Here is a 24,323-nt window from a genome sequence, read left to right as displayed (position 1 = left end):
TGATCTGGACACAGGATGTAATAGTGGCTGCCGAGAGGAATAAACTTTTTTTCTTTTATTTTTTTTAATCATAACATTAGCATTTAAAGGAGTTACTTTTTTTTTTTTTTTTTTTAAAGTCCAAGGGGACAGTTTCCATTAGGAGCGTGTACTTCCTCTGTAGGAGGAATGTGTGTCCCTGACAAGCACGTTTTGGCTATGCATCCGTGCAAATTTATATTGTATTCCATATATTTTAATAATATTTAATCGAGTGGGATGTATACAGGAGTATTGTACACCCTGAGCTTCCTGGTCCATGTACAGAATGCTACACATAAAATAGACTATATTGCTATGGATCAGGTAAATTTATACTCCATTCATGGTCTAAAGGTAGAATTGTGAAGCTCATTGTGTAGTGTATCATCAGGCCTATGCCAATGTTCATCCTGAGCTTAAAAGTTGAGCTCTCACCTCTGGACAGGCAGTGTGGGAGAGGGGCAGTAGTGAGCACAGATTGACTCGCACCTTTCAAATAAGGTTGATGTGGGAGAAGGCAGCACAACTGAGTTTAGCTGTGTCACATTGCAAACCCTTCTTTCATCCTCTCATAATACTACCAGCTCTACTGATGCTTTGAAGGCAAAAAGATGGGTCACACCAAAAATTGATTTGATTTAGATTTCTCTTTTGTTTTTCACTATGCATTTTGGTAGTTGATAAAAATAAACAATTAACAATTCTATCTTTGAAAGCATTCTTACTTCGCAGAATTTTTCCCCACACCTGCCTAAAACTTTTAAATAGTACTAAGTATATGAAAAAAAAATCTACAAATCATTTGCCCTGTCTCTGTTCCCTATTTAATCTCACTCCCTATTTGACCACCATCTACTCAATTTCTCCTCTCTGACCTCCTCACATATGCCCGCCAAGTCCAGCAGTTAGAACACCTCCAGAGAATCCTCTCACACAGACACTCACACGCTTTCTACCCATCTTCTACCCCTGTGAACCATATCCTCATTTCATGACAAAGACAGCCACAGTTTTCAGCAATGCCACACTGGCATTAGCTATTAATTTAGTTGCCCCTCTTGTACATAACAATGAACAGACAACCCTGGCCCACCAACCTCACAAAAAAGCTTTGACAAATGTCCAGAGTTGTGGAGCGGCACTGGATGACTTGCAGGAAGACTCATCTCTCTGTTCCTCAAAAGATCTCCTGTTCTCCTCCACTCTTGTATGTTCCTCACCAGGGACGGCGTCAGCACCCGGCGTACCTGGGCAAGTGCCGGGGCCCTGAGCAGGCGGGGGGGCCCACTCGCGTTGGGCACCCCGCCGCGCTATGGGATCCGTGAGCGGAGGAGAGCGGTGTCAGCCACCCCCCCCTCCCGCGCTTGCTCAGGGCCCCGGCAACCAGCGCAAAACTTACCTCTCCCCGTGCCTCCGCAGCAGGTCCCGTCTCTTCCACAGCTGCAGCACAGTGACGTCTCAGGTCAGAGGGCGCGGTGATGTCTTGAGGAGTCTGGAGCAGCGGCAGCAGGTGAGGAGTGAGGTGAGTATTTGATTTTTTTTTTATTGTATGGAGGCATGGGGCATTATATGGTGGGGTGGGGGTGTGTGACATCCTGCATGGGGCATTATATGGTGGGGTGGGGTGGGGGGGTGTGACATCCTGTATGGGGCATTATAAACAAGGGGGGGGTGTGTGACATCCTGCATGGGGCATTATAAATGAGGTGTGGGGGTGTGACATCCTGCATGGGGCATTATATGGTGGGGTGTGTGTGACATCCTGCATGGGGCATTATAAAGGAGGGGGGGTGTGACATCCTGCATGTGGCATTATATGAGGGGGGGAGCGACATTCTGCATGTGGCATTATATGGGGGGGGTGACATCCTGCATGGGGCATTATATGGGGGGGGGGGACAGACTGCATGGGGCATTATGTGGTGGGGAACAGCCTGCGTGGGGCATTATGTGGGGGCAACAGCCCGCATGGAGCATTATGTGGGTGCACAGCCTGAATGGAGCATTATATGGGGGCCAGTATTCTGTATGGATCATTATATGGAGGCCAGTATCCTGTACGGAGCATTATATGGGGACCAGTATCCTGTATGGAGAGTTACATGGGGGCCAGTATCCTGTATGGAGCGATTTGCCGGTTTCTGAGCTATTGTAGAATTTACAATAGATATCACTCATGTAATGTAAGAAGTGAAATCTTTGGCATTGTACGAATTATATATATATATATATATATATATATATATATATATATATATTTTTTTTTTTTCTCTGCGGTATCTGTGCATCATGAGTCCTGGTATGTGTTAAAGGGGCCATGTGTTAAAGGGTCATGGGCAGCTCTCGTGGGGTTGTGTTTTATTAGTTTTCAAAACCGCGGCCCCACACCACCCTGCTTCTTTCCTGCGGCCAAGTTTCAAAATTTAGTCCCCGGCTCAGTTCCGGGCCTACTGCTGTGGCCGGGACGGGAATTGGATGTTTCGCCCCCAGCAATTCGTCCCCGGCAATCCGCCCCCGGGTACATTTCGCCCCCGCACATTTCGTCCCCAGCATTTGGCCCCCAGGATGTTTTGCCCCCGCACATATCCGAACATCACGAAAACAATTGTATTCTCTCTCTGTATTTAGAGTCGTAATACGGTTTTCTTCCCTTCCGGTGATTAGATTAGGACTCTCAGATCCAGCGCCGTTTTCTCTCAGACAAATCATATCAACTTAGGAATCCCTTGCTAAGTCTGATCTTGCGTTACACAGGTTCAACATCCGTGCCCAGCTGGCTGTGTGTCTGACTCTTTCTTCCAGTTACCTGCACCAGGCGTTTCTCCGAGGTCCTTCCTCCATTTGATCTGACATCGCTGACCATATTGTCATTGTTGGTTCTCCTTACAGCTGACGACATTCTCAACCTTCATCGTGATCATCTGTTGTGTTGTGGCTGAAGTCAAGGTAAGCGGTTCCACTTGCAAGGATCCTTGCCCCTTCCTTTCCAAGATGGTCTGAGTCAGTCAAGAGCTACCCAACATGCCTCAGGTTATCGATACTTGTTTCCTTTAACGGGTCCAAATCAGTCAAGAGCTAGCCAGGATGCCTCAGATAATCGGTAATTGTTTCCTTAGGCTGCATCAGTTGTCATCATAACAACTAGAGTCCTCATCAGTATCATCCTATTTCTCCATTTAGGCGTTTTTTTCTGCCTTTGTCTTGACTCTGCACTGTCGTTCTTCAGCACTTGGGTTCGGAGGTCAGATTTCTCCGTGGTCAACTCCCCCGAGAGTTGGTAGGTCTCCTTCCCAGGTTTGCATGGCTTCCTTTAGCCACTCAGGGCTTTCCCTTCTTATTATCTCTCGGATTCAGTGTAGGACATTTCCTAATTTTCCTTTCTGGATCTACAGCTCAGGTATTGATGTGCCTTCCAATGCCCCCCCAAGATGGCTAGTTCCATAGAACCTATGGCCTTCTTCCGTCCAATGCGTTTGAATCTATAATTGGCTTCAGTGCATCTCTTCTGGACTACAGAAACTCCTGAATCTCTGCCAGCCCTTGGAGTTACCATCGGCTTAGCCTCTTCTCAGTGTCCTTACAAAGATCACACATTTGGCCCTGGGCTCCTTTTTTCTACATTCTGTGAGATTTTTTTGCATTTTTCTCGGGAGCACCCTTCGGCTCTGTTTCGATCTTCTTAGGTCATAACCCCCCTTATTTCATCCCAGTCTCTAGTTTTTTCAGAACATGAAGTCCCAACCCACATGCGCAGCCCTCCTTTCTAGAAGGGTTCTCTACCCTCCTTCTCTGAACTCAATATTTGATTTTCCTTCCAGGTGTAACTTTTCGTCTGAGCACAATCTTAGGCTTGGCCTACCTGCGGGTTTCTATCCCCATTTTTCGCAAAAGATCCTTCAGACCGGAAAAAAAAAAAAAAAATTGTGATGATTGGAGTCTCTTGTTTCTTCTCATCTAAAAACTTTAGTTCAGTTTTACACAGCTCTTGATCACCCATAGGTTAAATTGAGCCTCCTGTCCTTCACTGGAATCCGGAGTGGTAGGTATTCACTCTTTTCCTTCCATGACGGAACCCAGGAATCTCTTTCCTTTTAAGGTGTAACGCTATTCTGGTCGACCTTGGCGGAGGAATGTGGTCATGGACTGACCAGAGTCTGCTGATTCAACCACAAGTAAACTATGTTCTACTGACTTCCTAATCTGCGAAGGGCCTTTGTCAGAAGGGTTGTCTCATTGGACGGTTCTCCGTTTTATTTCATCAGACAGTTCTTGTCCATAGTCGTCTATGGTGGAGCTTATCCTACATCGTACCAAAGAGATCCAGGGGCTCTACGAGGTATTTTTCAGCCCACTTCCAGATTCCGCGACTCAGAAATTGTACTCCAACACTTTCGCAGTCGCCACACTCAAAACCTCCTTTCACCCGTCTTCTTATAGCAGGGAGGTAGTCTACTGTTTTAAAGTTTCCTCTTGGAAACTTCTATATCTGTTTTTTTCCAAATTCATCATCTTCAATATTTCGACCTGACTATTCCTGTTTCACAGCCTGCTCGTGAAACGCTGCATCCAAGCTCCAGTTCCTCTGATCACAGAGAGCGATTAAGATCTATGATTGGAAACCCTCTTATTCTCCCATCCCTATGACTTTATTTTGTGCCTCAGTTCCGTAGGGGCAGATTTCTACCTACCTTTCAGAAAAAACAGTTTTTCAGTTTCCTTTGTTCTGAGTTTTTCCTGTGGGGTGCGCACGCTTACTAAATCTCTAGCAGCCTCCCGTGTGCCTTGGGGGATGTCATAGAAAATATTACAAAATCTCTGAAGTCACTCACCCCCTTATTTCTTCTGTCATTTGCAATCTGAGATGACACTAGATGTAGGATTGTATAATAGACTGCAACAGGGAGGAAGTGAATTATCCAGGTTAATTAACATTAAAGAGCGATACAATTGACAGGTAATTGAGACAGGAGAAGTCCTTTCAGAAAGTTGGACAGCCATATAGACTTGTGTTGACGCAAAGACTCCGAAGTGGAAGAGACCTTTTGTCCGCAAGAAATACATTGTCAGTTCAGGGGAAATATTTTACATCTACACTGGACACATTTTTGTCTCTGTGAGAGAAGTGGTTCATCTGCTGGATAAAATCCCGAGGGAAAATATGGCGTCAGTCGCCAATTTCTAAGACCATCCGGAGAGGAGTTCTCTCATAAGTTGGGGATCTCAAAATCATGAAGGGCTGAGACGAGCCCACAACCTAGCCATGTGAGGTCATCATAGGGGAGTATGTGGGTGGGACTCAGGAGCTCGTAAAAGATCAAGCCGAATTATGATCTGTGTTTATGTTGAGATACAGATCCGTGTTTATATGCAGGGACCACGTTCACGTAACGGCCAATCAAAGTGCTCTCTTTGGGCTAAACTGAATCGTCTCTGCGATCAGTATAGTAAGTTCTTCTGTTAATCCATTTTTTTATTTTCTGTGACTGTATATGCTGTATTGTTTTGCCCCCTTTGTACAATCTTTTGTATATTTTTCATAAACACTGCATCTCATTGGATTAAATATAAAATGTAATAGTTCTGTTTCTTCTGTTCTGCAATCGTGCCTCGCCCGAAGCCATATACGCTACCAGAAAGCAGGCGTCCAATCGGCCTGTATTTAAAAAAAATGGATTGGTGGTGGCAGCCAATAGTCTTTCATAGGTTATCATGGAGTTAGCAGAGATCGTAAGACGGTATATACACACATTTCATGCGTTGGAATCCGGAGGTGTATATGCCATGCGCTCACTGTTATCTTTACAATAACCAATTAGTGATAACAGCTTGCGGTCCCCTCGGTTGATTGTCGGTCAATCGTGTAATTGTCCGGACGATAGGGGGCAGCAGAGAGCTGTTTGCTCCAAAAATCACAGTGGGCGATCTCTGTGATATTTGGGATCATAATTTCCCGACAAATTGGAGGCAGCGGAAGGATTCTGCATGATCTCGCCAGTGTCATCCTGACGGGGGAGGGGCCTGCATCTGGTGTGGAACACTACAGCGTTCTTTCTTAATTTCCCTTTCTTGTCATCTTCGCTCCGTTCTCCTCCTTCTCGTCCTCTTATTGGTCTCTTGCATATATTGCATCTCGTCAGAGTGCGTTTCAGCATTCCTTCTGTCGAGAAGTTTCTTCAGACGCTCAGATTCCCCGTTTGCATCTGGAGAGTCATTATAATTGCCTTCGAATCAGTATCCGCTCTAAGAATCTGGATGCATATAGACATAGGTCAGACCTCCTTCTCTTTCTTTCTTCCTGTTCTCTTCATGTGGGCCAAGGACCTCCTGCACCATTTTTCATCAAGCCTCTATTAGCAGCTCTCTAAGTTGTTTCTCAGTTATCCATTTTTACCTTCCAGGTTCTACACAATGCGCTTTCTTCCACCTATTTAGCGTTTTCAGGCCTGGACAGAAATGTTTTGCATATTACTGTGGCCGGTTTCCGACCTGAGATTCTCACCTCTGCTTCTGCCTTTGTCTAGTCCTTTGTTGTCTTCCCACCCTTGGGGACTGCTTTGGGACGTCCCATGATTTCCTGTGCCCCCCAATGAAGCAATAGAGAAAAGAAAATTTTGGGTTCTTACCGTAAAATCTTTCTCTGAGCCTTCATTGGGGGACAAAGCACCAGCCCTTTTCTTAATGTTTCTATTGGGCCAGTCTGTGTTCTATTTCAGGTTGCTTCTCCTGCTGCTTTCACACTAACTGATCGGTTTGGCTTCGGCTGGTGGGTGTATACTACTGAGGAGGAGCTAACTTTTTTTTACTGCCTAATGTTACCCTCCTAGTGGCAGCAGCATACACCGATGGTTTCCTATGTCCCCCAATGAAGGCTCCGAGGAAGATTTTACGGTAAGAACCCAAAATCTTCTTTTGTATTTTGTATGTAAACCCTTTTCATATGTACAGCACCATTGAATCAATGGTGCTCAAGAAAAAGTAATTTAAGAGCTTTTTCCACATTTAATGTCACCTATAATCTGTACAAATCCATTAAGAAACAAACAAATAATTTTGAAGAGGAAAATAACAAAAATAGAATAATGTGGTTGCATAAGTGTTAACACCCTCTGTCATAAATGAGGTTATGAGTTCTACAGATCCAAGGCTGTGGGCATTTGATCACTACCCTCCTATTTGACCACTCCCTCTTACCACAAATCCTCTGTTCACTTGGCATCAAAGACCTTGCACTCTCCTGGATCCTCTCATACTTTAAATGCACATTTAGCGTCTCCCGCCCTCGCTCTGTTGGTGTCCCTCAAGGCTCCCATTACCATCTATATGCTGATTACACTCAGATCTACCTCTCTGGTCCAGACATCAACTCTCTGCTGTCCCGAATCCCAGAGTGTCTGTTAGTCATATCTCCTCCTTTTCCTCTCGTTTCCTAAAACTCAATGTGGACAAAACTGAACTCATCTTTCCTCCATCTCACCCATCTCCTATATCCAATCTATTTACCACAATTAAAGACACCATGCTTTCCGAGGTACTGGAAATCCGCTGCCTCTGAGTAACCCTCGACTCTGGCCTGTTCTTTAAACTGCACATCCAAGCTCTTGCCACCCACCTCCTGTCGCCTCCAACTCAAAATCTCCAGAACCCTGAATCTACTAAAATCATGCCCTCATCATCTTCTGCCTCGACTATGGCGATATCCTCCTCTGTAGCCTTCCTGCTAACACTCTCGCACCTCTCCACTCTGTCCTTAAATCTGCTGCCCGACTAATCCACCTCTCTCTACATAACTCCTCTCCTTCTCCCCCCTGCAAATCTCTTCATTGGCTCCCAATTCCCCAACGTATCCAGTTCAAACCACTAACATCAAACCCACAAAGTCGTTCATAATCTGTCTCCTCCGTATATCTCCGAACTAATCTCCCAATATCTTCCAAAGCAACCTCCGGTCCTTCCAAGACCTCCCCTCTCTGATCCACATTCATACGTTCCTCACCCAATCACATCCAAGACTTCTCCAGAGTATCCCCTATCCTCTGGAGTTCTGTGCTGCAACACATCGATTGGCCACCACACAACTTTCAGACGGAACTTGAAAACTCATCTCTTCAAGAGAGCTTACAGCCCGCAATGACCCCCTGCTGCACCCATCTAACCTTTCTCCATCCCTATTATCTTGTAGAATTTAAGCAGGGCCCTCTCCTTTCTGTACCAGTCTGTTATTATTAGTTTGTTCACTGTAAACTACAGCATCATGGAATCAATGGTGCTCTAAAAAATAAATAATAATACCTGTACCCCCCAATGCTAACAGGTAATTGAAGCAAATTATTTGATGAGGAGCAGACATGGAGTGTGTACACAGAGTAATATGCAAATAGCCTCTTCAGAGAAAAAGAGGACTTGAACTCCATAGCGCCACCTATTGGAAGCAGCAATCCTACAAGTCACAATCAACCCTTTAACGAGTTGTGCAATATGACTTAGGATAAAAGCCAAATCAGAATCTCAATTTGTAGACACTGTTTCAGGCTGTTGGCCTTCACCCTGTAGAATGTAAGCCCGCAAGGGCAGGATCCTCTTCCCTCTGTACCAGTCTATCACTGTTCGTTTGTTTACTGTAAGTGATATCTGTATTTAGTATATAACGCTTTCCTATGTATATTGCCATGGAATCAATGGCGCTATATAAATAAATAATAATCAGTGCAAAGTACACTGCTCAAAAAAATAAAGGGAACACTTAAACAACAGAATATAACTCCAAGTAAATCAAACTTCTGTAAAATCAAACTGTCCACTTAGGAAGAAACACTGATTGACAATCAATTTCACATGCTGTTGTGCAAATGGAGTAGACAATAGATGGAAATTTTTGGCAATTATCAAGACACCCTCAATAAAGGAGTGGTTCTACAGGTGGGGACCACAGACCACATCTCAGTACCAATGCTTTCTGGCTGAGGTTTTGGTCACTTTTGAATGTTGGTTGTGCTTTCACACTCGTGGTAGCATAAGAAGGACTCTACAACCCACAGAAGTTGCTCAGGTAGAGCAGATCATCCAGGATGGCAGATCAATGCGAGCTGTGGCAAGAAGGTTTTGCTGTGTCTGTCAGCGTAGTGTCCAGAGGCTGGAGGCGCTACCAGGAGACAGGCCAGTACACCAGGAGACGTGGAGGGGGCCATAGGGGGGCAACAACCCAGCAGCAGGACCGCTACCTCCGCCCTTGTGCAAGGAGGAACAGGAGAAGCACTGCCAGAGCCCTGCAAAATGACTTCCAGCAGGCCACAAATGTGCATGTGTCTGCACAAGCTGTTAGAAACCAACTCCATGAGGGTGGTATGAGGGCCCGACATCCACATATGGGGGTTGTGCTCACAGCCCAACACCGTGCAGGACGCTTGGCATTTGCCACAGAACACCAGGATTTGCAAAGTCGCCACTGGCACCCTGTGCTCTTCACAGATGAAAGCAGGTTCACAATGTGACAGATGTGACAGTCTGGAGACGCCGTGGAGAGCGATCTGCTGCCTGCAACATCCTTCAGCATGACCGGTTTGGCAGTGGATCAGTAATGGTGTGGGGTGGCATTTCTTTGGAGGGCCACACAGCCCTCCATGTGCTCGCCAGAGGTAGCCTGACTGTCATTAGGTACCAAGATGAGATCCTCAGACCCCTTGTGAGACTATATGCTGGTGCGGTTGGCCCTGGGTTCCTCCTCATGCAGGACAATGCCAGACCTCATGTGTCTGGAGTGTGTCAGCAGTTCCTGCAAGATGAAGGCATTGAAGCTATGGACTGGCCGCCCGTTCCCCAAACCTGAATCCGATTGAGCACATCTGGGACATCATGTCTCGCTCCATCCATCAATGTGACGTTGCACCACAGACTGTCCAGGAGTTGGCGGATGCTTTAGTCAAGGTCTGGGAGGAGATCCCACAGGAGACCATCCGCAACCTCATCAGGAGCATGCCCAGACGTTGTAGGGAGGTCATATAGGCACATGGAGGCCACACACAATACTGAGCCTCATTTTGACTTGTTTTAAGGACATTACATCAAAGTTGGATCAGCCTGTAGTGTGTTTTTCCACTTTAATTTTGGGGGTGACTCCAAATCCAGGCCTCCATTGGTTAATAAATTTGATTTCCATTGAGGATTTTTGTGTGACAGAACAAAGTATTCAATGAGAATATTTCTTTCATTCAGATCTAGGATGTGTTATTTGAGTGTTCCCTTTATTTTTTTGAGCAGTGTATGAGAACTGATTTGGCTAGATGAGAGGCTCTGGACTGAGGTCTAAGGGGTAACGTTTCTCCTTGTGGAGAGTGACACACCAGCTCTGGCATGTCAAGGTAAGGAGGCTTATTCGTCATGCAATGCTCCTCTGGGAAATTTAATATGCAAATTGCCTCTACACAGAGTAATTATTAATTATAGCTGTCAATATTGATTAAGGATTTGGACAATCAAATGTGTCCTTGTATGCCTCCACTGGCAAATAAGTGTTAAACGCAGGGGTGTTAATGCTTTCATCTTGTGCAGCTGCTCAGTCTTTACTCCATAGACAGGACAAGGTAAAGCAATATATTAAGAATTTTTGTATTATAATAATAGTTTTAAAGAATCCATAGAAATATCCATGACCGGGAAGCATATTTGCATTTATGGTAAGACTGCAAAAGTTTTGGTAGCTAGCCACCCACAGGAGTGCAATATCTCCCTAAATTATGGATATACAGCTCTGACAAAAATTAAGAGACCACTGCAAAATTTTTATTTTCTTTGATTTTTCTCTTTATAGGAATATTTTTGAGTAAAATGTACATTGTTGTTTTATTCTATAAACTACTGACAACATCTCCGAAATTCAAAGCTAAAGATTTTGTATTTATTTGCAGCAAATGAGAAATCGTCAAAATAATAAAAAAGAAACAGTGCTTTCAGACCTCAAATAATGCAAAGAAAACAAGTTCTTATTAATTTAGAAACAACAATACTCAAACTCAGGAAGAGTTCAGAAATCAATATTTGGTGGAATAACCATGATGTTTTATCACAGTTTTCATGCGACTTGGCATGCTTTCCACCAGTCTTTCACACTGCTTTTGGGTGACCTTATGCCACTCCTGGCACAAAAATTTAAGCAGTTCTTTTTTTGATGGCTTGTGACTATCCATCTTCCTCTTGATTACATTCCAGAGGTTTCAGGTCTGGAGATTGGGCTGGCCATGACAGGGTCTTGATGTGGTGCTCCTTCATCCACTCATTGATTGACCTAGCTGTGTGGCATGGGGCATTGTCCTGCTGGAAAAAACAGTCCTCAGAGTTAGGGAACAGTGCCTGAGCAGATGGAAGCAAGTGTTTTTCAAGGATAACCTTGTATGCGGCTTGATTCATACGTCCTTCGCAAAGATTAACCTGCCCAATTCCAGCCTTGCTGAAGCAACCCTAGATCAGATCATCACAGAACCTCCACCAAATTTCACAGTGGGTGCAAGACACTGTGGCTTGTATGCCACTCCAGGTCTCCGTCTAACCATTAGACGACCAGGTGTTGGGCAAAGCTGAAAATTAGCCTCATCAGAGAAGATTACATTACTCCAGTCCTCTATGGTCCAATCCTTATGGTCTTTGGCAAACTTCAGCCTGGCTCTTCTTTGATGAAAGGCTTTTTTCTAGCTTTACATGACTTGAGGCCTGCCTCTAGGAGCCTGTTACGAACTGTTCTTGCTGTGCACGTCACCCCAGCTGCCATTTGCCATTCCTTTTGTAGGTCACTTGATGTCATCCTGCGGTTGCTGAGTGACATTGGAATAAGATGACGGCCATCAGGGTCAGTGGAGAGTCACTTTCGCTCTCTGCCGGTATGTAGCTTTGTTGTCCCCAATGTCTGCTGCTTGACCTTGTTGTAATGGACTGCCGTCTTCAAAATTTTAAGGATGGAGGCAACATGACGCTCACTGTATCCCTCAGCTAGTAAAGCCAGAATTGAGCCCTTCTTTTCCTCACTCAAGACTTATCTTTTCAACTCCTTTGGCATGGTAAAAAGCTATTTTTTCATTCAACTTACTTTTGGGCTATTCCTAGCACTTGTTTTGCCATCCAGCTTGTCCTATTGCAAGAGGATTGTGAAGACCACAGCAGTGTTTTTTATACTTTCCCTTGTTACATAAGATTTGGTTCAGGTGATCACCTAATCAGAAGCACATTAAGTAGAATGAGGTGGACTGTGGTTGGAATTCAACTGACACTGGAATGGAATGGCTGTCAGACATGTAGAGATGGTGATTTTTAGAAAACTGTGCAGTGGTCTCTTAATTTTTGCCAGAGCTGTATCATATTCATGTGCATTATGTATAGAATGCTATAAAGGGGTTTTCCTATGAACAAAAGTTCATTTTAATCAATAGATCTTGGAATAATAGGAGTAATAGAAGTAGGGAGAGGGAGGCTTAGAAGCTTACCACATTGTAAATCACTGCACCGGTATTTCAACTGGAGTTCATCCTGAGGGTGATCACATACTAATAGTAGAGAAAAGGGAAGTTCATCGGCACATTCAACAAGGATATATATAAAACTTATCTTTTATTAGAAAACTTTAATTAAAACATAGTAAAAGTGAAACCTCATACACCAGAAACACGTCATGTTTCTTCAGGTTTCACTTTTACTATGTTTTAATTAATGTTTTCTAATAAAAGATAAGTTTTATATATATTCTGGTTGGATATGCTGATGAACTTCCCTTTTTTCTCTACTATCTTGGAATAATAGTAATTTCCACAATTGGATGTATTTAAATAAAATGTTCCTGTGCTGAGATAATCTTATAAATGTGCCCCTGCTGTGTACTGTGTAATGGCTGTGTCTGACTGTACAGGAACATGGTCTGTACATACCACATCTCCTGGGCAGGGGAGGAAGCAAAAGAGTATACAGACATTACATCAGGGGATCACAGCTGATTTTTTTTGTGAGGTAAAACATTTCCCTGCCTGTTTTTACATTTTTTTTTACTTCAAAAGACAGAATCATTTGTGATCCCAAGCTGTCCTGTCTGTATACTCTTTTCCTTCCTCCCCTGCCCAGGAGATGTGGTATGATCAGACCATGTTCCTGTACAGTCAGACACAGCCATTACACAGTACACAGCAGGGGCACATGTATAAGATTATCTCAGCACAGGAACATTTTATTTAAACACAACTTATTATTATTCCAAGATCTATTGATTAACCCCTTCAGGACCCAGCCTATTTTGACCCTAAAGACCTTGGCATTTTTGTCAATTCTGACCAGTGTCCCTTTACGAAGTAAAAACTCTGGAACGCTTCAACGGATCCTAGCGATTCTGAGATTGTTTTTTCGTGACATATTGGGCTTCAGGTTAGTATTAAATTTAGGTCGATAATATTTGCGTTTATTTGTGAAAAAATCAAAAATATGGGAAAAAATTTGAAAATTTTGCAATTTTCAAATTTTGAATTTTTATTCTACTAAACCAGAGAGTGATGTGACACAAAATAGTTAATAAATAACATTTCCCACATGTCTACTTTACATCTACTTTTTGGAAAAAAAAAAAAATTTTGGTAGGAAGTTTGAAGGGTTCAAAGTTCATCAGCAATTTATCTTTTTTCCAGCAAAATTTACAAAACCATTTTTTTAGTGACCACATCACATTTGAAGTCCCTTTGAGGGGTCTTTATGACAGAAAACACCCAAAAGTGACACCATTCCAAAAAACTGCACCCCTCAAGCTACTCAAAACTACATTCAAGAAGATTATTAACCCTTCAGGTGCATCACAGGAACTAAAGCCACATGGAAGAAAAAAATGAACATTTTTATTTTTCTAACAAAAATTTTCTTTTAGCCTAAATTTTCACATGGGTAACAGGATAAAATGCATCCTAAAATTTGTTGGTCAATTTCTCCTTAGTACACTGATACCTCATATGTGGTCATAAACCACTGTTTGGGCACACGGCAGGGCTCAGAAGGGAAGGAGCGCCATTTTACTTTTTGAATGGAAAATTAGCTCCAAAAGTCAAATTGCGCTCCTTCTCTTCTGAGCCCTGCCATGCGCCCAAACAGTGGTTTATGACCACATATGAGGTATCAGTGTACTCAGGAGAAATTGACCAACACATTTTAGGATGCATTTTATCCTGTTACCCATGTGAAAATTAAAAAATTTAGGCTGAAAGAAAATTTTTGTGAAAAAAAAGTACTTTTTTGTTTTCACAGATCATTTTGTGAAGCACCTGGGGGTTCCAAGTGCTCACTATGCATCTAGATAGGTGCCTTGGGGGGTCTAGTTTCCAAAATGGGGTCACTTGTGGGGGAACTCCAATGTTTGGGCACACAGCGGCTCTCCAAACGCAACATGGAGTCCGCTAACAATTTGAGCCGATTTTCCATTCAATTTGTTAGCGGACACCATGTTGCGTTTGGAGAGCCGCTGTGTGCCCAAACATTGGAGCTCCCCCACAAGTGACCCCATTTTGGAAACTAGACCCCCAAGGCACCTATCTAGATGCATAGTGAGCACTTGGAACCCCCAGGTGCTTCACAAATTGATTGATAAAAATGAAAAAGTGGAAAAAAAAACACTTTATTTTTACGGATTAATTTGTGAAGGACCTGGGGGTTCCAAGTGCTCACTATGCATCTAGATAGGTGCCTTGGGGGGGTCTAGTTTCCAAAATGGGGTCACTTGTGGGGGAGCTCCAATGTTTGGGCACACAGCGACTCTCCAAACGCAACATGGTGTCCGCTAACAAATTGTCGGCTCAAATTGTTAGAAGACACCATGTTGCGTTTGGAGAGCCGCTGTGTGCCCAAACATTGGAGCTCCCCCACAAGTGACCCCATTTTGGAAACTAGACCCCCCAAGGCACCTATCTAGATGCATAGTGAGCACTTGGAACCCCCAGGTCCTTCACAAATTAATCCGTAAAAATAAAAAAGTGTTTTTTTTTCCACTTTTTCATTTTTATCAATCAATTTGTGAAGCACCTGGGGGTTCCAAGTGCTCACTATGCATCTATATAGGTGCCTTGGGGGGTCTAGTTTCCAAAATGGGGTCACTTGTTGGGGAGCTCCAATGTTTGGGCACACAGGGACTCTCCAAACGCAACATGGTTCCAATTTGTTAGTGGACACCATTGTGTAGTGTATGTCAGGTTGGTGTGCGGTGTGGTATATTGTAGTGCATACACCACACACACACACACACACACACACACACAATCTCATATACACTACAACACACACACCAACCTGACATAGCCTCCTCAGCTGAGTACGCCCTAGACTGGGACGGGCGGGACATTTTGTGTGCTGTGTGCGTGTGTAAAAAAAAAAAAAAAATCAAAACTTTATTATAGTGTGAGTGTACGTGTGTGTGTGTGTGTGTGTGTGCTTGGTGTAACCTTCTGCAGTCACGTGTGGGGGCCGGTCAGGCGTAGGGGCCAGTCAGGCGTAGGGGCCAGTCAGGCGTAGGGGCCAGTCAGGCGTAGGGGCCAGTCAGGCGTAGGGGCCAGTCAGGCGTAGGGGCCAGTCAGGCGTAGGGGCCAGTCAGGCGTAGGGGCCAGTCAGGCGTAGGGGCCAGTCAGGCGTAGGGGCCAGTCAGGCGTAGGGGCCAGTCAGGCGTAGGGGCCAGTCAGGCGTAGGGGCCAGTCAGGCGTAGGGGCCAGTCAGGCGTAGGGGCCAGTCAGGCGTAGGGGCCAGTCAGGAGTAGGAGGGGGCTGAGGAGATGGAGGAGCCAGCAGCAGCAGCAAGGGGGGTGATCACTGGGGCAGAAGGCGGCAGCAGCAAGGGGGGGTAGGAGGCTGGCAGCATCGGGGGGTGATTACTGGGGCAGAAAGGGGAGCAGGAGCCGGCAGGAGCAGGGGGGTGATCACTGGGTTTGCGGGGGGGGGGGGGGGGATGATCACTGGGATGGGGGTGGTGAACACTGGGGACAGGGGGGGTGAACACTGGGGGAGGGGGTGATTATTGGAAGGTGGGGGGTGATATCACTGGGATTGGGGGATGGTGGGTTTGATCACAGGAGCAGGGCATTTACACTGAGCCTGCTGCTGCTGTGATCACAGTCCACCGGCTGTCAGAAGGAGAGCAGCAGCCGATGGATGAAGACGTGGCAGAGGGAGCGGAGGTCGGGGTGCAGGTATGAAAGTGGAGGGGGGGGGTGTGACGGGAGGGGGGGTGGAGGGGGGGGGTCGGGGGGGAGTGGGGGCAATACTACCTGCTGATCAGCGGCGGCGGCGGCAGACGCGATCCATGGGGTCCACAGCAGGGGGTCCAAACAGAGGGTCCACAGCAGGGGGTCCACAGCAGGGGGTCCACAGCAGGGGGTCCACAGCAGGGGGTCCACAGCAGAGGATCCAGGGATGGGAAGGAGCTGGGAGGTTTCAGCCATCCCTCCATATCTGATTGGGGCTAGTATCCATGTGACGCTAGCCCCCCAATCAGATCTGGGGGGGGGACAGAGGTGACACTCCCCCCAGCCAATGGCTGATGCTGTAAGCATCAGGCCATGCCCAGATTTAAATATTACACCAATTTTCATTGGTGAAATATTTAATTCATACCGACTGGCAGTTTCACTAAAAGTGAAAATGAAACAGCCAATCGGAGGGGTCCCAGGCACGGGGGGGTTAATCCACCCCCCGTGGGGTCGACTTCAGGATGTCCAGTTGCAGTAGCAACTGTGACACCTGAGCGACCCCGCTCGCAGGCGCTGCAGGGGCGCTTTCCCTCCATGTCACACACGCTGTGACACGGGTCGGGAACGAACTGTTTTCCATGTCACAAACGGTGTGACACGGGTCGGGAAGGTGTTAAAATGAACTTTTGGTGACGGGGAAAACCCCTTTAATGAGGTTTAGTAAGATGACAGCCATATTGTTTCTCTAAGGTTCCTGGGGAAAAAAATGACCCACAGCAAAAGTGAGGGCTGAACTGGATTAGACTCGCATCTAATCAGCCGTTCCCCTCTTACCTCAGCTCTCTCATCTACCAAATATCATGTTCAGATTCAGAAGAACACATGCGTATGGTCATTCTGTACCACAACCTTCTAAGCGTAGTCATCTCTGCAAATAAGTCTCACAATCCAATTACGTAAGGATTCTTAATTTCTCCTTTTTATTTCGCTATTTGTTTTAAGTATGTCTTTTTGTTATTTCACCTTTTGTAACCTTCTAAAGCAATGTATTTCTTTTTGTATATTCTTTTTGTAAATATAAAATTTAATAAAATAAGCTTGCTCTAAAAAACCCATGATATTGAGGAGAGAAAATAGCTTGGTTACTTTACCTTGTAACCAGAGTACAGATCATTCAGGGGCTAGGGAAAACTGGGTGTGCATATGTACCAGTGTGTTGCCAGGTGCGTCTCGCTGGCCTGGTAAACCACAGAGTGGTGGCAGCGTAAAGTTTGGCGTACATGTGGGGACACTCTGTGGGGTGCGCTTAGCTCATTGTTGGCCTATTGCAATAGGCGAGTGGACGAGTGAGTGGGAAGTTCCCCTTTACAGTTGCATCCGAGGCATGTGTATAGCGAGCGAGGGGTGTTCTTGACACCTTCTTATAATTGGGTAAGTGGTTGCATTCAGAATTAGGCAATCACATTTAAACTCATGTGAAATAGTAGTCAGTACACAACTGGCATCATTTACACTGATTCTGATTAAGTCTTTATAAAGTTTAGCCGTTCTAGTAGGATTTTCTTGACATTTTCTTACACTTTTATAGCAAAAGTCAATAAACAGCTTACAACATAGTAACGGAATCTTACTGTTGACAGTTATACGTCTGGAGAAGGGTACAAAAATGTTTTCCAAGACTTTGGATATACCATGGAGCGCTGTAAGGACGGTCATTAAGACCAGAATCAAATTGAAAATCTGTGGGTTGACTAGAAGAGGCCACTGTACATAGGAGATGCCCTCGCAATCTGATAGATTTGGATCTCTACTGCAAGGAAGAGTGGTCAATGATTGCCAATTCTATTTGTGCCATGCTGGTAGACTCCTACCTAAAAAGACTGAATGCTGTTATAAAATCAAAGGGTACCTCAACAAAGTATAAGAGTGTGCATATTCATGCAACCACATCATTTTGGTTCTTTATTTATGCACCTGAAGATATTTCGGTTTCTTTCTCAATGGATTTGTACAGATTATGGGTGACATTAAAGGCTTTTTATTAAAGTGGCTGTCCACTTCTCTGACAACTTTTTCTTAAATACTACATTCCCAAGTTTAAAATAAAAATAACATGCCTCCTGCAAAAGTGTGATTCCAGTTATGTTGGGTCTCCCAGGGCTCGCTTAACATTATGTCATGTCATGCAAGCAAAGCAGCCCATCATCGGCCACCGATTGGCTGTTATGCCATGCAAGCACTTGAGCAAATCAGTGGCTGCTGGTCGGACAAACCTAGGAAGTCTGAAGATAGCGCAAGAACTTCTTCCCATTAGCAGACACTGATTGTTATGCCATGTGAACAATTCAGCCAATGTCACATGAGCAGTGTTAGACCTGACCCCAGTGCCAGACAGGAGTGTTTGTTATTTTTACTTTACACCAAGGAATATAGTATTCAAGAAGTCCAATACTCTAACACCTTTAAAAGGGTACTTTCAACAGGTTTGAAAGAGCTGCCTTTTTCCTTAAATTTACTACACCGGAAAAGGCACTTCATTTTCTAGGGGGAAAGAAGAAAAAAGTTGGAGGACAACAAACAAAAGGCAATTCGGATTCGATTTTTTTTTGCTTTATAGTGTTTACCATACAGGCTACATTTTATATTTTGATAGATTGGACTTTTACAGATGTGGCAATACCAATTAGAAACATTAGAATGTTAACCAAAATGTACTTACTTGTGTCGCTTGTTTCTGCCAATCTACTACTTCTTAGTTTTGCATTTTTAGTAATCTTGGATAAATTGGCTTCTGTAGAAAGTCCAATTTTCCCATTTGCTGGATTTTGCTTCCACCTAGGAGAGTCATTTATTAACGGGTCCATTTTGTTATTCCTGTAGGCGTTGCCATAGAAGTTCTTAGTATTTAAAGCATGGTTATTAGACTTGTCTGTTGCCGCACTTTGATGTATGGACGGCCTGGCTAAGGAAGCAGGTGATTCAGAAGATGAAGTGCTTTGTCCGCAAAGTCTTTGTGCATCTCCACAGCTTTGGCATCTCGTCTTACTTTTATTTTCTTTTACACAAGATGTGCAATGTTGAATAGGCTCAACCTGCCCTGTGCTCTACCAAGGAAAAGAAAAGGGTCAGCAGATTTAAGACAATTAGCTGAACACTTGCAAGCCCATGTGTCTAATGTTGCAGTTTCAGCACTTACATGACTAAGTAAAACCTTTCTTAAAGGGGTTTTCTGGTTTTACAAAACCACTCTCCTCCAGCTACAGTTTGTATATAGAAAAAAAAAACACCTAACTGTCCTTCCCGGTTCCAGAGATGGGTCTCCGCTGCTGCTCCTGGTGTCTATCATGGTCTACAGAACTGCAGCCAATCAGTGAGCTCAGCAGCCCTGCCTTAGTTGACGGAATGAGTTATTGGCTACAGAATTTATTTATTTTTTTCACCAACTGCAGCTAGGTACAGTGATTTTTTCAGACCTGGAAAACACCTTTAATTTTAGAGATTGAATGAGAAGTAAACTATGGAAAAATCAAGCAGCAAGTGTTTCCTGCAGGAAAGTAAATGATCACACAGTGCCCGATGAGAAGACTTGGTAGCCCAGGGTCCACCGCAGCAAGAGACTCTCTCTAGCTGCCCTCACTAAAGAGGCTTTGCAACATTTCCAATTTTAAGCACATTTGAGAAGCGATTTATAAAATCAGTGACTGCTATTTTAGCAATGTGTAGTATAATATATATATATTTTTTGACTGCCATAATGTTTACAGCAGGTTTGTTTCACAGTAGAAAAAAAATACAGCCTCATTCAGAAGGAAACCCTAATAAGGTATCGTAAATGAGACCTTAGGGAAGATCTGCTTTATAAAACCCATTGTAAAAACACCATTAGGGAATTCTAGTCCCCGGTTCAATATCTCCTTTGGTTAAGCAGAGTGTGCTGGGACTCCCCATTAACTTTAATGAGAACTGTGCAATGCTTTATTTGCCCTGTTTTGGAACTTCAATAAAACTGAATCCTTGCAGCACAGTGCCACAACCCTTTTGATAAAAGAAAAAAATGTAGCTTGATAACAATTACTAAAAGGGTAGGTCAAGTTTAACAAAATATCCCAAACAGGCAGTTAATGATCAAAAATATGAAATGACTCTAGATTCAGGAGGATGATCCCCCGAGGCTCCAGCTCAGACTTCTCCGATGCTCTTGACCAAGACTGGAAGTGATAGCATTGGCTGTGCAAGTGATGACAACTTCTTCCAGTCACCTGACTGCGGCAGCCAAATCACAGGCCTCAGATGACCAAAGAATGGGAAATCCCCACTTCCGGTCCAGCCTGTGCTGGAGCCACAGGGAGTCAACCAGGTAGGAGGGTATAGCTCATTTATTATTTTAAGGGATATAGACCCTATAAAAACCCTATAATGGTGTTGTGGATTTTACTTATTGTGTCTGAAGCCTTCTCATATCTAATAAAACAGTTTATATGTAAAAAGAAATAAGTAAAATCGGCACTACAAGTATGATTTTTATAGGGGCTAAGTCTTCTATATATCAATGTATAAGCACTTTTATTTGAGGTTTGGCATTAACAGGCTCCCTTTAAGTTTATTAAAATAAAAAGTAGGGAAACAATTTTTTGTTACTATAGAAATGAGTTGCGTCTTATCTAAATAACCTTTTGTCTAAATGCCAACTGAGATCTACCAATAAAAATATAGAACTTGATCTAAAATCAGTGTACAAACACAACCTAGCATGTTTTTAATAAAACATATAAAAAAATACAGTGAAACCGCTTTAAGACAACAGCAAGAATTGCCTTAAAAAAAACACAAAACAAACAAAAAAAACTTTTCTTCCAGAATGGTCTTCTAATTAATGGCCTCTAGATTAGGGGTAGGGGGTAGTCTCCTCAAAGTGGTCTTGAGAGGTTTTACTGTGTCAATTTTACTTCATTATTAGATTATTTACATTAATTAACATACCTCGGTTTTTGATAAACATGTATGAAAACTGCTGTTCCGTGTCTGCTGTACCTTTCTCTTTAACACAGGCTCTGGCTCCATCTCAGAATCATCATCTGTGTCCTGCATGTGTTCTACAAAAAAGAAAGCAGTTTCTTTAAAGGGAATCTGTCAGTAGGATCAACCCTCCTAAGCCGTCTATATGGACACGCAGGTCCTAGAAAGTTGACTAAAATGATACCTTTATATTTGCCATCCGATGTCATATTCCAGGGAGATCAACATTTTTCTTATATGGAAACGAGCTGTTAAGATTCACAGGCTGGACATAGATTTGCCTCCAGAGCTTATTTTAAATGGAAGGGGGAGTTACCTGTGTGAGACATGTAGATCAGGAGCACAGACTGTCAGCCATTACATGTCTCACACTGTTAACGCCCCCTTTCATATAAAATGAGCTCTGGAGGCAGATTCTCAAGGAGATCCATGTCTGGCCAACAGCTCATTTACATACAGTTATATGAAAAAGTTTGGGCACCCCTATTAATCTTAAGCTTAATGTTATATAAAAATTGGTGTTTTTGCAACAGCTATTTCAGTTTGATATATGTAATAACTGTTGGACACAGTAATGTTTCTGCCTTGAAATGAGGTTTATTGTACTAACAGAAAATGTGCAATCTGCATTCAAACAAAATTTGACAGGTGCATAAGTATGGGCACCTCACCAGAAAAGTGACATTAATATTTAGTAGATCCTCCTTTTGCAAAAATAACAGCCTCTAGTCGCTTCCTGTAGCTGTTAATGATTTCCTGGATCCTGGATGAAGGTACTTTTGACTATTCCTCTTTACAAAACAATTCCAGTTCAGTTAAGTTTGATGGTCGCCGAGCATGGACAGCCCTCTTCAAATGATCCCACAGATGTTCCATGATATTCAGGTCTGGGGACTGGGATAGCCATTCCAGAACATTGTAATTGTTCCTCTGCATGAATGCCTGAGTAGATTTGGAGCGGTGTTTTGGATCAGTGTCTTGCTGAAAGCTCCATCCCCTGCGTAACTTCAACTTTGTCACTGATTCTTGAACATTATTGTCAAGAATCTGCTGATACTGAGTGGAATCCATGCGTCCCTCAACTTTAACAAGATTCCCGGTGCCGGCATTGGCCACACAGCCCCAAAGCACGATGGAACCTCCACCAAATTTTACTGTGGGTAGCAAGTGTTTTTCTTGGAATGCTGTGTTTTTTTGCCACCATGCATAACGCCTTTTTGTATGACCAAACAACTCAATCTTGGTTTCATCAGTCCACAGGACCTTCTTCCAAAAAGAAATTGGCTTCTCCAAATGTGCTTTTGCATACCTCAGCCGACTCTGTTTGTGGCGTGCTTGCAGAAACGGCTTCTTTCGCATCACTCTCCCATACAGCTTCTCCTTGTGCAAAGTGTGTTGTATAGTTGACCGATGCACAGTGACACCATCTGCAGCAAGTTGATGCTGCAGCTCTCTGGAGGTGGTCTGAGGATTGTCCTTGACTGATCTCACCATTCTTTTTCTCTGCCTTTCTGATGTTTTTCTTGGCCTGCCACTTCTGGCCTTAACAAGAACTGTCCCTGTGTTCTTCCATTTCCTTACTATGTTCCTCACAGTGGAAACTGACAGGTTAAATCTCTGAAACAGCTTTTTGTATCCTTCCCCTGAACAACTATGTTAAATAATCTTTGTTTTCAGATCATTTGACAGTTGTTTTGAGGAGCCCATGATGCCACTCTTCAGAGGAGATTCAAACAGGAGAACAACTTGCAAGTGGCCACTTTAAGTAGCTTTTCTCATGATTGCATACACCTGGCTATGAAGTTCAAAGTTCAATGAGGTTACAAAACCAAAAAAAGTGTTTTAGTAAGTCAGTAAAAAGTAGGTAGGAGTATTTAAAACAAGAAAATGATAAGGGTGCCCATACTTATGCACCTGTCAAATTTTGTTTGAATGCAGATTGCACATTTTCTGTTAGTACAATAAACCTCATTTCAAGACAGAAACATTACTGTGTCCAACAGTTATTACATATATCAAACTGAAATAGCTGTTGCAAAAACACCAATTTTTATAAAACATTAAGCTTAAGATTAATAGGGGTGCCCAAACTTTTTCATATAACTGTATTACATTGTACTTATACCAACATATGCTTCGGCTCAAAAGTTTTTTGCTTTTTGCACTTTGTACAAAAAGGGGCGTGGGCTCCCCCCTTTTGGGGCTGTTTACTTTACTTCTATATCCTTTCACAGGCAGAAGTCCTAAAAGTCGGGACCTGGTCCTGCTCTGCCCTCATCTATGTTGACATTTGCTGAAACACAGTGAGGTGAACTACAAGAGCTAGTGACTGTACCGATTGGGTACACCTTGTCGTGGTGGGATGGTTTTTACGCTTTTTTGATCAAAACAGTGTTCGTTAAGTACCTTATGTTATTTACATTTACCATTTTATTCATATACATACTATAGGGTATTTGCACATTTTGTTTTAATCTCAGATTCAGTCTGCTAAATGGCCACAGTGTGAATGAACACCTATGCATTGCACTTATACCAACAAAAGCTCCAGCTCATTTCTTTGGTTTTGCTTTAGTTTTTTGTTCTTTGTACTAACAGCGGCGTGGTTCCTCGTTTCTGGGCTGTTCACTTTGCTTATATAGCTTTCCACGGGCAGGTGTCTGAACAGTCGGGACCTGGTCCTACTCTGCCTTTATCTAAGTCAGCTCACACATAGTGAAGTGAACTACAAAAGCTAGGGACTGTCCCGATTGGGCACACCTTGTCGCGGTGGGATGGCTTTTATGCTTTTTTGATAAAAACAGTGTTAACCAAGTATCCCATGTTATTTACATTTACTATAACTGCTGGGTATTTGCTAATTTTGTTTTTATCTTAGGTTCTGTCTATTAAATGGCCAGTGTGTCAATGAACACCTACACACTGCACTTACACCAACATATGCTTCGCCTCAAATTTTGTTTTCATTTACTTATTAGAAAAAACGTGGATTTCTCTGAAATAAAACATCAGATTGTAGATATCGAAGTATCATTTTATTCAACCAGCAAGCCCATATAGACAGCTTAGGAAGGTTGATGTAACTGACAGATTCCCTTTAAGATCC

At 43.5% G+C, this 24,323-nt stretch overlaps 1 protein-coding gene across 5 annotated transcripts in view; it reads right to left on the bottom strand.

Moving 5' to 3' along the window:
- The window catches only part of SENP6 (SUMO specific peptidase 6), a 94,549-nt gene that overhangs the window by 35,393 nt on the left and 34,833 nt on the right, over positions 1 to 24,323 (bottom strand). For all 5 annotated transcript variants that reach the window (XM_073675587.1, XM_073675585.1, XM_073675586.1 and 2 more), the window contains 2 exons: positions 21,182 to 21,294; positions 18,921 to 19,305 (listed from right to left, as the gene is read on the bottom strand). In XM_073675587.1, coding sequence (XP_073531688.1) covers positions 18,921 to 19,305; positions 21,182 to 21,294 — 498 coding nt within the window. The remainder of the gene's footprint in view (positions 1 to 18,920; positions 19,306 to 21,181; positions 21,295 to 24,323) is intronic.

The sequence above is a fragment of the Phyllobates terribilis genome, unplaced genomic scaffold, assembly GCF_046119375.1.
Source record: "Phyllobates terribilis strain yellow unplaced genomic scaffold, ASM4611937v1 Scaffold_3__8_contigs__length_932513732, whole genome shotgun sequence".
Lineage (NCBI taxonomy): Eukaryota > Metazoa > Chordata > Amphibia > Anura > Dendrobatidae > Phyllobates > Phyllobates terribilis.
This window is presented reverse-complemented; position numbering and strand designations above follow the sequence as displayed.